Genomic DNA, 13,137 nt, shown 5'->3' with positions numbered 1-13,137 from the left:
AGGTAAATTTGTCAACATAAATTACTGTCGGATTAAGTGAACAAAATTTGTAAAGCATATATTTCGTTAAAATATAGATTTTTAGTAATAAAATTATATTAATATATACGACATGTCTGAAGAGGTAGAGGTAAAGTTGGAAAAAATCGAGGAAAAATCGAATGTTGAAGCAGAGAGTGGGAAATTACTTTTTAAAAAGAAACCACGGAAGAATCTGCGACAAAGGAAGCCCTCGAATTCTGATGAGGAAGATAAACCTGAAGAAGATATGTATGTATGTCGATTTTATATATTTAAACCCCAAACTATTTAATTCTTCAATTTCTAGCGCTGTTCTGGAAGAAATTAAGGAGCGTCAAAAGTTGCGCCAACGTCCCCATGGGGTGAGTGTCATAGGGCTGGCGTTAGGCAAGAAATTGGCACCAGAAGAAGAAATCACCATAGTAAGTTTTTGGTTTTGTAAAAAAGTTGTGTAATAACAGTTTTTTATTAACATTTCAGAAAGATCCATTTAATGTAAAAACTGGCGGGCTAGTGAATATGCAGGCGCTAAAGTCTGGAAAACTGAAAGAACCAGAAGATGCCTATGACGTAGGCATTGGAACACAATTTTCAGCAGAAACAAATAAACGTGATGAAGACGAAGAAATGATGAAATATATTGAACAGGAATTGCAAAAAAGAAAAGGTTTAGCCAAAACAAATGCTGAAAATGAAGAAGGTGATCCAAATAAGTATTTAACGCCGGAAGAAGCAGCCTTGCTCGCATTACCCGATCACCTGCGTCATTCCTCCTCCAATCGCTCCGAGGAAATGTTGTCCAATCAAATGTTAAACGGTATACCCGAAGTCGATTTAGGCATTGAAGCGAAAATTAAAAATATTGAAGCGACTGAGGAAGCCAAACAAAAACTACTTCAGGATCAAAAGAATAAAAAAGATGGTCCATCACAGTTCGTGCCGACGAATATGGCTGTAAACTTTATGCAACATAATAGATGTAAGTCTATATATTATATATATACATATAATATAATTACACACCATGCTCATTTTATTTATTTAATTTATAATTAAATTAATATATATTTTGCAGTTAACATAGAAGATAGCGAACAGAAACGTCGCAAACGTGATTATATTGCCCAAAATACACAACAACAACAACAGCAATCACATCCTCAAGGCGGCGTAGTAAATGGCGTCAAGCGTGCCACAGATGATTACCATTATGATAAATTTAAGAAACAATTTCGCCGTTATTAGATAAGATCACTTTATATTAGCATTAATTTTAGTAAAAATATTAAACAATAAATGCTCCTCAACTAATAAATGTGGCAACGCCTTTCAAGGAACATATACAAACATACTCATTTAATATTTAATGGAAGCTCTGTATATTGGAAGTGAAGGAGGGGGCAAAAACAATGATTAATTAATCCATTTATATGTTGTAGAGAAGTCACAAAATTATTAGAAGCTACATACATATGTCGTTATTTAAATCACTATTTTTTTAATTGAAATTCGAAAGCAGTCAAAATGACTTGCTTAGGCAATCTAGTGTTAAAGCGATTCTCTAACAAATCAATATTCGATGTAAGGGTACAAAAGGGCGACGACTGTCTTATTTTTGTTATATTATAAATACATATGTATACTTACTATATGGTTATTTATATTAAGTCTTATAGATATTTTGTAGACAATATCAACATTTCCTGCTCCTTACCACCTACCTTACTTCTATTATCTGTTGAATGCGGGTTCAATAATGGATCTACGTAGATTTTAGATGTAGATATTTTTTTTAAATACCTGTTCTAAGAAGGATTTAGACTGTTTAAATTCTCTATTACATTCAATATCCTATTCAACAGCTTATTATATCTATACTCTAACTCCGAACATACTCTACCCAAAACATTCTTGAAATTAATTTCAATCACAATGTTCAAACTATTTTGCGTCGACTGTGTTAAACTAACAGTATATAATTATTCTGTACTGAAGTATAATGAACTTTGAACACCAGCTAAAATTTAAGTTCGAAGTTGCAAGCTTTTTACTTCCTTAATCCTGTTCAAATATTTAGGTTTTTTAATCCATTCCACATTTATATTTACTCTATTTACTCCAACACTATACACGTACATATAAATGGTCACACGTATAATTTAATGTTAACGACAAATCATCGGGCCATCAAAACACTCCAACGTCTGAGCAATATAATTTGCTTTATATTTAAATATGGTATGTATCGCAACGTCGCTGTCACATACACAACCACACTCGTGGTCGCAGTTCCGTCTGCGTTCCACACCTCCGCCACCAGCAGTGCATTTACCCAGTTCATAGTGTTCAAACGATGCGGCTTAATAAGTTATTCAAGCATTACCAATTCGTGCCACAAATCGAATTAAGTACGTGACTCAAATGCGACGCTCGCCAAAGCCATTAAACAGCAACTAATGTAAATACAAATAAAATAACAACAACGAAAGTACTAAAATAAAAATCAACCTAATGTTCGGTGCAAATGGCAGGAGGCGCACCCGGAGTCCTTGCTTTGGCATACAAATAAACGGACATCATTGCGCTGCTCGTCTCATCAACATTTCGTAACAGTTTGGCAACTAATTAACGAAGGTTTGCTGGAATTTCAAATTCGAATTGCTTGGCTACATGTACACACACACCCCCATACTTCCACACCATTTAGTATTGGTGTGCTTTTCGTCTGTTTTTGCATCTAATTTGCTGCCAATAAATTACGTTTTTAATTTATGGTTAGAAAAGGATCCTGGGGCTTAAATATCCTACACCATGAAATTTAGGTTGTGATGCTTTTCTCAGTTATTTTTTAGAGGGCGCAGAAGGCCTAAATATTTGCACGTATCAGCCACTACAATAATATTATTAAGTAATGGGCCAGCAATTTTGGTTTGCTGGACTGGACTGGACTAACAGTTAGTGAGCTGATAAAATAAAGGTGAAAGGAAATTGGTTTTTTGTCTGAATATACTCAGTCTCCCCAATTAATTACCAGATCTTTTATTACAATTCTAGTATCGTAGAACCGACAGTTGTGGGATTTTATTTCAGCTCTTTGTTGTTGTTGTTCCAGCGGCAGAAAACATTCCTAGAGTAATTTCGAGGTATGGTGCCGAGTTGTCAGTCCTTGGCCGGATAAAAATAGGGGTTCGGCTACTTAGACCTGACTGTAATGGGAACAGTTTTCAGATCTTTCGAGCAAGGCGCTTCTTTTCGAAAATCGAACAAATCATCCTCAAACTGCGTCCGTCGATACAATTGTTTCAGTGTTGTGATTGCTACAGTATTATAAAACTTTTATCACCCAGATTTAAGATCAACAGCTGAGTCGAAAGCTCTTGCGCGGATATAAATTCATCTCCGGTTTGATTTCGTAGATTAGAATATGGAAAAAGAGGTAACCGGCAAAATTCGTACGAAATGCTTTGTGTAACATATTAAGTATCGCTTGAACAAGTCTTCTTCCCAAACTGATCAGTGCGGTACTCCTCTCTAAGTAGAAAGATAACAATTTGCAATTGAAGCATATGTTTTCTATTGGAGATTAAATTTAGAAGGGGAAATCGTGCTTACTATTACGAGTAATAGATAGAAGGCGACCTTTACAAGAGAACACAAGTTTATTGCTTAGCCGTCTTTGATTTAAAAAAAAAACGCTGTAAAAATTAGTTAGCTTTACAGAAACCTCAATTAAGGACTTGAAGGAGAAGGCCCTAACTTCTCCGTTATTTACATAAGTCAAGTGAAGATAAGTGTATACTTTCAGCGGCCAGCTTCTTCATTTCGCAAAGTGTCGCCAATTGGAGATTCCAACCGAAGCTGGGTCCTTCTTCAGCTGGTCTTTCCAACTGAGTGGTCCTTACCCTGCTTCCGCCGGTGGGTACTGCGTCGAATACTTTCAGAGCTGGAGTGTTTTCGCCCATTCGGATAGCATGACCTAGCAAGCGTAGCCGCTGTCTTTTAATTCGCTTAACTATGTATATATCTCATACAGCTCATCGTTCCATCGAATGCGATATTCGCCGTAGCCATTGCGCAAAGGACCATAAATCTTCCGCAGAACCTTTCTCTCGAAAACTCGTAACGTCGACTTATCAGATGTTGTCAACGTGCATGTCTTTGCATCATATAGCAGGACGAGAATAATGATTAACTTATAGAGTTTGGTTTTTGTTCGTCGAGAGAGGACTTAACTTCTGAATTGCCTACTCAGTCCGAAGTAGCACCTGTTGGCAAGAGTTATTCTGCGTTAGATTTCGAGGCTGACATTGTTGTTGCTGTTAATGCTGGTTTCAAGATAGAGGAAATTATTTACAACGGCAAAGTTTTGACTGTCAACAGTGACGTGCGATCCACGTCGCGAATGCGATGACTTTTTGTTTAATGACAGGATATATTTCGTCTTGTCCTCGTTTACAACCAAACCCATACGCTTAGCTTCCTTATCCAGTCTTGGGAAAGCAGAACTAGCGGCGCGGATGTTGAGGCCAATGATATCAAAATCATCGGCGAACGCTAGAAGCTGTGCACTTCTGTTATTCTTCTTTTACCAATGTTCAATTCGAACTTCATCCTATGGCAGCAAAAGTTATTCTGGACTGTAAAAGCTCATCGATGCCTTAATTCTAAGGTTGCAATATAGTGTCTCATTTAATGTACCCTACGAAGACTAACGGTTTTGAATTTTTTTTTTTTAATATAGTGTCTGATTTAATGTACCCTATGAAGACTAACGGTTTTGAAAATTCTTTCACTTCCAATAGACACAAGGTACATATGTACCAAGATCCAATATTTTTGCTAAGCAGATGAACATTACAAGCGTGAAAATATTAAAATAAATTGTGTTTTCGAGAAAATTAAAGGAGCGTCTGTAGATGCATGCGGCTAGACAGTCGACTACCCATTTCTCTGCTTCGCACTGCAATCTCTTGTTGCTGGCCAAACTCTGCGCGTGGAGAACGAATTTCTGCTGATTTGTGCTGATTTGATTTTCTTATAATTCTTCTTACTTAGCTTGCTAAAATTGGGGCGAGCAGGGAGCCACAAGCCTCGTAGTCTAACGCGTCTACATAAGTATAAATGTGCTATATGATTGTCGTTGTAGTGCTTCGTGCGCCAACGAAGGTCAAAGCGCAGCTAATTAGATTTTTGTTAAGCTGCAATCATTGTTGTAACTTCATTTGCGCCAACGTCATCACCATTATTTTTCAACGCCTTCAATTCTGGCTTCCTTGGCTCCTTAACGTTGCTGGGAAACACTTTCGACGCTAGACATTGTGCTGCGCTCTCGTTGGGCGTCTCAATGGCAATAAAACACGTTCACACTTTTGGGTGTCGAAGTTCTTATGTTAAGCCTGTAAGGGTGTTCGTGTGTACAGAAGTGTGATCGGTGCGGGTTGTGTTGAAGGAAATTGAGAACAAGTGATGCGTTAGATATTTAATTATGTTTATTTCTTTTTGTTTGATATGTTTTCACATAAAATTGTCCAAACAGAGAAAGTAAGCTGGCCATATAGAGGATGGTTATGTAATTAATCCATGCGGGAAAGTTGCAGCCTCTGGCGATGGCTTGTGTGGACCATGCGGCACCGAAAACAAATTGCACCTGGAAAATGAAATTTTTTGAAATTTTTTTTCTATAGAGTGTAAGTGTAACTATAGATGCAAACTACTACTAAACAGCACCTGAAATCGCTTACAGTTTCAACAAATATCAAGCAGTGTCTTCTTATAAGCACTCGTCACTCTACAGGCATCAGGATAGCTTCTAAATTATTTAAAACTTGAAAAGGCTTCTCATAAAAATTGCTTGACCGTGTAGAGATGGAATATGTGGCATGTAGGTACAAATTTAATGGAACTCAGAAGTCCAAAAGTAAACGCTTTGAACCTAATGCGCAGGCACTAAAGTTAACACCATTTTCGAGTTTATGGATTCCAAAAAAAAAATATCGTTCTAAAGTTTCTAGTGATTGGTGGTTCTATTTTCTATTTTGTGCTTTGATTTGGAGCATAGTTCCTACTTAGCTATTTCCTTTTACATGCAGAGAAAAACTCCAATATCCTAACGCTCAACGTTACGGAGGAGTTCTCCAAAACCATGGCAAAGATTTCATGGAGGTCATATTTAAAATTCCAAATCCAATTCAAGGTACCCTTTAATTTAAATAGGTATAAGCCAAAAGATGTTATAGAGTTTATAGAACGAGAGCTAATGAGAAGTAAAAGCAAATAGTTATTCTAAAATGAACCGATCACGTTTTTTATCAAAAGTATGAAATCATACGCTGAGTTTAAGATCACTGTTGTTGTTGTTCTAACGGTTATATAATCCCCGTTGGGATGACAAGGATTATCTAGGTTGTTGTCGACGTCATCTAACGGGAGGCTCAAGAAACGTGATGATCCGACGGGGTCGGGCCAAAGGAATAATTTAAGTTTAAGATCACTCTAATTAGGCGGTCGACTATGCGAACATTAAGATATGGCGCCCTACAAACAAATTCTGATGCTTATAGACGAACTTCGCCACTGCCGAAGATATCCGAAGTCCTTAGTCGACATTTAATACGAGTATACATACTCGTATAGTACCAATATAGTTGCTAAACTTACCAATTGCAGAGTCGTTAGATATTTTTTCCACCATAAAAACTTTTGCACGTTGGGACCAAGTGCGCTTAGACCATAATAACTGTACATAATGACATGTATGAAAGAATTAATCATCGACGGCACTATTGCTATGGGAAATTAAAGACAAATATGGACACATTCAAATTTGTTGTTGCTCGAGATTAAATTACTTTCATATTAATGATAACACATTACCACTAACAATTGAGAGAGAGAGGGGACACTTGCACTTACTCGAACCGGTGGGTACCCACTTGATAGCGATCCACCAAAGTGGAAACATGGTGCTGTGATGATAAACATGAAGGAATGTCAGTTGTGTCTGCTTTTTGCGTAAAATGAAGAAAATAGTGTCGGCGAACTCCAGCAGCTTGGATACATAGAACCACCAAACGGCAGCAGCAATCTGTGCAAGACAAACGACGGGGATGGAAAACAGTACAATAACAGTAATTTCATGCAAACACATTTAACACACCCTCAGCTCCTCTTTGGAGTATAGCTCGCGACACGGTTGACACCAGAAGTTGTATTTCAAGCGCGCGCCATTGATGAGCAGCTCCTTGAAAATGTGCGCATTCAGCAGAGCCAAGAGAAAGTTGTAGAGCAGAAGCAGTGGCCTGAGCTGAAGGGGTTTGCGTCTGCGAAAATGATTAAAGTGATTAAAGTGTTGTTGTATTTGTGCTGCGTTCTTTTGCTAGTTTGTGTTTGTGCCACCTTTGCATCCATTGCGGCAGATAGCGCACCAGGAGCAGGTACAAGGTCAGCAGCGCCAAGACGTCAGCGAATGATTCCACCAAAAGCCACTTTTGTGTGCGCTTGTCCGCCAGGTGGGAGTAGGGAAAACTTATGTCGTTCAAATTGAAGAGTCGGAGCAATAACATGCTTCTCAGTTGATTTTAATTTTTATTTATTTAAATATTTTTGTTTTGATTTTTTTTCTTATTCCGTCACTGCCACATGAAATGCTCGCATGTAGAAACTATCTTGTATTAAATATCTGCCAATATTTGTAGCGTGCTTTTATAGTGCTCACATTTCTCTAATGTTAACCATTTCTTTTTAAAGTCGAGACATTTGTATTCAGTCTTGCGTATCGGCCTTCGTAACCTTCGGATGAAATTTTAAATTTTAGTCTGCTTTTCGTTTCGAAAGAAGCAGAGCATTTAAGTTACAACAACGCCCTTGACCTTGACCAAAATGGCATACATATTAACATGCATAGCAGCCGAATTAAATGAAAGATACAATAATCGATACCCAAAATGCGGTTGGTCAGTATTGAATGCAACGATGCGTAAATTATTAAAAATATTACAAAACTATGGAGCGAGCGCCTCTACCTTGCAATAAGTCATGTCAAATCTAACTAATAAAACAAATTAAAAATTTTATGTTCACTGTAATTAACGCTAACGAGCACAATTATCGGTTAGTGGTCTATTTCGAAGCACCGTTAGGTTTTATTTTTAATAAATGTTATACTAGCCTCAAAAGTAATTTTGACGAAGCCAAAGTTGCTTCTTGTCCTTACAACCCTTCATAAAATAGAACACACGAATTTAAGCCTTAATCTGTTTAATCGGTAGGAGGTCTTACATAAGCATTATTAGGTTCCCAAGTTTAGTTTTATCTGATAGGGAGTCTAAATCTTGAAATATCCTCCATCTTCTGCAGTGTTTTACGCAGTTCGTAATATTTTTCTAACGATAATGTTTCTAGCATGAGGCAACTATAACTCAAAATATGTTTAAAATGAAAGTTTTTTGAATAAATTCTGGAAGACTTCTTTATTTTTTCAGTTTCCTTCTTTCGATTGATGGTAACTGTATTCTAAGTGTAACTGTTAGCAACATAAGTTTCCAAAGTTTTTTGTACAAGACAATAAGAAATTCATCTGGAATCCCTAATCGAAACTTGGAGGGGTCAGTTGAATCGGGTTTTGCACGTAGCTTACCGGAAAAGACCGGTAAGATGAATTTAAGTAGCAATATAGATTACTCAATTGTATTACTAACTTCTTCGTATGTATTTATTTAATCCATTTAAACAGAATTAAAATATCGTATATATAAAGATCTGTGACATAGGCGCCAATCCAAAGTAGAACACTTGTTGACAATATTAACACAGAGCTGCCATATTTGTGTGCCCCCGATGAACTGTCATAGTAATTGGCGTAAATGCCAAAAGCCAGAAGATTGTCAGCAGAGGCTTTTAACTCTATTGCAGCCTCATATGATTTGCTGAAAAATTAAATGGGTATATAAAAAGACAACACTTAACAAAAATGGAAAAATATACCTTTCATTGGCGAGGTTCCAAGCCACCTGAGCTGGTTGCAGGGAATAAAAGCTCAAATCAAGTGTATTTGGCATAATCAACAAACGTTCGGTCTTTTGAAAGCTCCCCTCAATTTGTAAACGTTTGAAAGCAAACTTCGGCATTATGGTCGTATTTGCAGGGAATAAGAGACCACAGCTCGAGACTGTGCCATCGGTACAAGCATATATAGCACAAATGGCTACATCGCTGTACTGCTCCTTCTCATACGAACGCGTCCCAGTGAAGACGCCAAAGCGGTATTGGTAAGCATCAGAGGTAGTGCCATTACCGTAAGAATTTTCTGTAGTTGTTGTTTCGGCAATCAGACTACAGCAGAGCGTTTCGGCACAGAGCTCGACTGAAATCGCGGAAGAAGCATTTAACTGCAGTAGCTGTGAATTGAAGTTATCCAACTGTGGATCGCGCAGTAATCTAACTCCGGTTTGGGGTTGCGCTGCAGCTGTAGTGTGTGTTTCTGGTGTAGAGGTATACAGGCTTTTTCCAGCAAATTTCGGCACTTTCGCCACATAGATTTGGCGAACGCCGGTGTTGCCGATCATAGCTGATACTAAGCTACCATTACTACCGGCATAGATACCTGAACCCGTGGCGCCTGACTGGGGATAACTGCCGCCGGCGGCGAGTAAGGTGACATTGTTGCCCCAAGCCCACGACTGCTGCAGCTGAACGGCTGAAATGTAATTAGTTTATATCTAAATTCAAGTTGTGGCAATTAATCAGTGCTCACCTGTTAGAAATGGCGTTTCGGAGGCGAACATACTGGTGAGTATGATATTCCTAATGCCATATTTAGCCACCAATTCCTCGGCCGGTGTATAAAAGAGCAAATCGAAGCATATGAAGTGTGCAAAACGCACGCCGAAATCCGTATCGAATATTGCGAATTCTGGCTGATAAGTGGTATTTTTACGCTCTACATAGATATTCACCTTGCGATAACGCGATATGACGCGTCCCTCTCGATCGAATACCACATTCGAATTGTATATATTTAAGCCATTTGTGGCACAAGGCCGTGGATCGACGGCTGCGTTGGCTGCGCAATCTTCCTTCTCCGTCAAATTAATGATCACATATTTGCGATTGTCTCGGGCTGCACAGGAAAGCGCGATCAAATAGGGCTCATAGCGACTGCTTTGATTAGCCAGCAAACATGGTATGACAACTTCCTCAGGTGCTGGTACATAGGTCGTATTAAATTCATTGTTAAGTGTGCTCTCCGGAAAGACTACAATATCAGTCTCTAGCGCCTCAGGTGATGAGAGTATCTCTATGTATGCCTCTGTGTGTTTGGCAATCAATTGCTCGGTCGTTAGGCCAATAAAGTCTGGTCGAAATTCCACTACGCCAGCAATAAAGTGGGAATCGTTGATGTCTGAGGCCTATAAGAGGTGTTTTTTAAGCCTAATATTTATCTTATCTTTACGACTTGCTACAGCAGACAGTCAGAAAATTGGATGAAAGTCGTTCTTACCTGACTACCAACTGCTTGAAGCGCAATGCCTAGCAAACAGTTAAGGAAAATATTTACGAACAATGGCCCCATGTTTTGTGGAATATTCCAACCAATTGTCACGATGCCGGCTGTCAAACTACTAATCCCATCACACCACTTCCGTAGCATTTACTTGCTCTGCGAAGTGTCTAGATTTAATTACTTTTATTTACTTATTTTCTCTTTCCCTCTATTTCGCTCTCTTTCACGCTCTTTTACTTTTGTTACCTGAGATCTCTTCATTTTTATAGTGCGATAGTAATTGATGTTATAATGATTAGGTTCTAATCTTTATGTTTGCATAACTACTTTCTTGATAATAAATACTTTTGTTTTTCAGAAATCAGTTTCTAACGGCGAATAATTAACTTAAACTTATCTAAATATTATGCTGCAATATGTGAGACGTCTTCTTAAGAAGCTCGACGGGGCTGGTAAAGCTTTTAGAACTACCCAGTAGTTTTCATAACTACAAAAAGTACAAACCTGTACAACTTGTTTTTCAACTTTTCTATCGTTTCGAAAAAGAAATACGAGTACATAGTGTAAGGTATGCAACTCAAATTAATTAGGATTATTATTCAAAGTGAAAGCTGGCAAATACGATGAAAAAATAGCGCGCAGGTTGACACTGCATACGCGGTTTAGCCGAGTTTACAATAGCGCGCAGGTTGTTCTTCCTTTTCGCTGCTTGGCGGCAATTGGAGTTTCCCAGCGAAGCCAGGTCCTTCTCCACCTGGTCTTTCCAACGGAGACGAGGTCTTCCTCTTCCTCCGCTTTCTCCGGCAGGTACTGCGTCGAATACTTTCAGAGCTGGAGTGTTTTTGTCCATTCGGATGACAAGACCTAGCCAGCGTAGCCGCTGTCTTTTAATTTGCTGAAGTATGTCAATGTCGTATTTCTCATACAGCTTATCATTCCGTTGAATGTAATATTCGCCGTGGCCAATGCGCAAAGAACCATAAATCTTTCGCAGAACTTTTATTTCGAAAACTCTCAACGTCGACTCATCAGTTGATGTCATCGTCCAAGCCTCTGCACCATATAGCAGGACGGGCGACGTATAGAGTTTGGCTTTTGTTCGTCGAGAGAGGGCTTTACTTCTCAATTGCTTACTCAGTCCGAAGTAGCACCTGTTGGTAAGAGTTTTTCTGCTTTGAATTTTATGGCTGACTTTGTTGTTGCTGTTCATACTGGTCCCAAGACGAAATTATCTACAACTTCGAAATTATGACTATCAACAGTGACGTGGGAGCACAGTTCCGAGTGCGACGACTGTTTGTTTGATAACAGGAGATATTTCGTCTTGCGCTCGTTCACCACCAGACGCCTCCTATCCATTCTGGAAAAAGCAGAACCAACGGCACGGTTGCTAAGGCCAATGATATTAATATCAACGGCGTACGCCTGCAGCTATACACTCTTGTAGAAAAGAGTACCTTCTCTATTTACTTCTGCAGCTGGAATTATTTTCTCCAAGAGTATATTGAAGAAGTCGCATGAAAGGGAGATCCTTTCCGATCCTGATATTGCTCAACATCAGTTTACAAAGGCGTATTAGTTTTGAGGGGATTTAGTCTTAGAAAAATTTAATTTGACTACTTACACCTCAAAGAGATTGGAAGGTGTTTTTGTGTATGAGCCGACAGGGTGACACATTTCATACCAAAAACCTTAAAACAATAGTGTCGAGTTGATCCATAACGTTACGAGAACTCTTTCCTTCACAGCAGAGATGAATAAGCGGCTTGTACGATACAAGTCTTACATTATCTCGACAAAACCTATATAATGTGTTCTTCATAGCAATTCCGATTTGTGGTATATACCATATATGTTAAACAATTTATATCATTTTAAAGGATTCCAGTATAAAAATTTCTTTGTGGAGAAAGTTTTTGTAAACTAAAGCAAAGCAAGGTAATACCCTCGCGGTACCTCTTCGAATAACTTCGACTACTTCGTCCCAGTCGGAAGTAACAACCACATTTTTTGTACTTTGACCAGGGTCTATTCAGTTTGCCACCACGTTTGTAACATCTAGAAGGGAACGATTATTGTCCAAGCCAACGGCACAATCTCCGAACTATAGCATAAAGCTGTCATGAAAATTTACCGATCAAAATCATATTCAAGAAATGTATTTCTTTTATTTGTGAAAGATTTTATAGTTTCGATGCAACCGAAGTCAACGTTCTTTTCTTGTTTTGTTAAATCTAGCAAACATAAACACCTACTCTTCGGTACATACATATGTATCTCCAGCAGTTTACATAATTTTTATGCACGCAGCAGCTTCGCAATTTTTTGTAACTTTGTTTGCGGCTCGTAAATCAATGAAGTGGTTAAAATGTTTTTACGCTTGAAAAGAAATTCGAAACTATCCGTAAACCATGCAAAAAATAACGCACATACATACACATCTATGAATAAATAACGGCACATAAGCTGGCAAGAGAGGAAGGAAAATCGGCGAAAAGAGTATAAATAGCAACAGCTACGGCGGAGTTAAGCGCAGCATCTCAATTCCTGCAGGATAATTTGGCAAGCGTGTATAGAGTAGTTAAAAGGGCAAACAAAGTGTTGGAAAGCGCGCC

The 13,137-nt window shown here is 38.4% G+C and overlaps 3 protein-coding genes across 3 annotated transcripts; 1 reads left to right on the top strand and 2 right to left on the bottom strand.

Moving 5' to 3' along the window:
• Nucleotides 1–1,372, top strand: LOC126762918 (telomere length and silencing protein 1 homolog). Its single transcript, XM_050479955.1, has 4 exons — nt 1–270; nt 329–443; nt 502–1,000; nt 1,097–1,372. Exons 1-4 carry the CDS (start codon nt 113–115, stop codon nt 1,264–1,266), a joined length of 942 nt encoding a protein of 313 aa, XP_050335912.1. The 5' UTR covers nt 1–112; the 3' UTR covers nt 1,267–1,372.
• A 4,128-nt stretch (nt 1,373–5,500) lies between these two features.
• On the bottom strand, nt 5,501–7,583 carry LOC126761584 (elongation of very long chain fatty acids protein 4-like). The gene is made up of 5 exons (XM_050477893.1): nt 7,417–7,583; nt 7,178–7,340; nt 6,934–7,105; nt 6,679–6,806; nt 5,501–5,668 (listed from the first exon to the last, which is right to left on the bottom strand). The coding sequence occupies exons 1-5, from the start codon at nt 7,581–7,583 to the stop codon at nt 5,501–5,503; spliced, it is 798 nt and encodes a 265-aa protein (XP_050333850.1).
• Nucleotides 7,584–8,704: 1,121 nt separating this feature from the next.
• On the bottom strand, nt 8,705–10,655 carry LOC126762420 (vanin-like protein 3). Its single transcript, XM_050479141.1, has 4 exons — nt 10,520–10,655; nt 9,773–10,427; nt 9,004–9,715; nt 8,705–8,945 (listed from the first exon to the last, which is right to left on the bottom strand). The coding sequence occupies exons 1-4, from the start codon at nt 10,589–10,591 to the stop codon at nt 8,732–8,734; spliced, it is 1,653 nt and encodes a 550-aa protein (XP_050335098.1). The 5' UTR covers nt 10,592–10,655; the 3' UTR covers nt 8,705–8,731.
• Nucleotides 10,656–13,137: the final 2,482 nt, after the last annotated feature.

This window comes from Bactrocera neohumeralis, chromosome 6 (assembly GCF_024586455.1).
Source record: "Bactrocera neohumeralis isolate Rockhampton chromosome 6, APGP_CSIRO_Bneo_wtdbg2-racon-allhic-juicebox.fasta_v2, whole genome shotgun sequence".
Lineage (NCBI taxonomy): Eukaryota > Metazoa > Arthropoda > Insecta > Diptera > Tephritidae > Bactrocera > Bactrocera neohumeralis.
This window is presented reverse-complemented; position numbering and strand designations above follow the sequence as displayed.

What these genes read in the sequence shown, in the direction of transcription:
- LOC126762420 (XM_050479141.1), bottom strand. Translation starts at nt 10,591, where the DNA reads ATGGGGCCATTGTTCGTAAATATTTTCCTTAACTGTTTGCTAGGCATT. An exon ending in TTCAAGCAGTTGGTAGTCAG is followed by an intron (nt 10,428 to 10,519) that starts GTAAGAACGACT and finishes CACCTCTTATAG; the next exon opens with GCCTCAGACATCAACGATTC. An exon ending in CGAAACGCCATTTCTAACAG is followed by an intron (nt 9,716 to 9,772) that starts GTGAGCACTGAT and finishes ATTACATTTCAG; the next exon opens with CCGTTCAGCTGCAGCAGTCG.
- LOC126762918 (XM_050479955.1), top strand. Translation starts at nt 113, where the DNA reads ATGTCTGAAGAGGTAGAGGTAAAGTTGGAAAAAATCGAGGAAAAATCG. An exon ending in CAGAAGAAGAAATCACCATA is followed by an intron (nt 444 to 501) that starts GTAAGTTTTTGG and finishes TTAACATTTCAG; the next exon opens with AAAGATCCATTTAATGTAAA. An exon ending in CTTTATGCAACATAATAGAT is followed by an intron (nt 1,001 to 1,096) that starts GTAAGTCTATAT and finishes TATATTTTGCAG; the next exon opens with TTAACATAGAAGATAGCGAA.
- LOC126761584 (XM_050477893.1), bottom strand. Translation starts at nt 7,583, where the DNA reads ATGTTATTGCTCCGACTCTTCAATTTGAACGACATAAGTTTTCCCTAC. An exon ending in ACTCCAAAGAGGAGCTGAGG is followed by an intron (nt 7,106 to 7,177) that starts GTGTGTTAAATG and finishes TGTCTTGCACAG; the next exon opens with ATTGCTGCTGCCGTTTGGTG. An exon ending in ATCTAACGACTCTGCAATTG is followed by an intron (nt 5,669 to 6,678) that starts GTAAGTTTAGCA and finishes TTCATTTTCCAG; the next exon opens with GTGCAATTTGTTTTCGGTGC.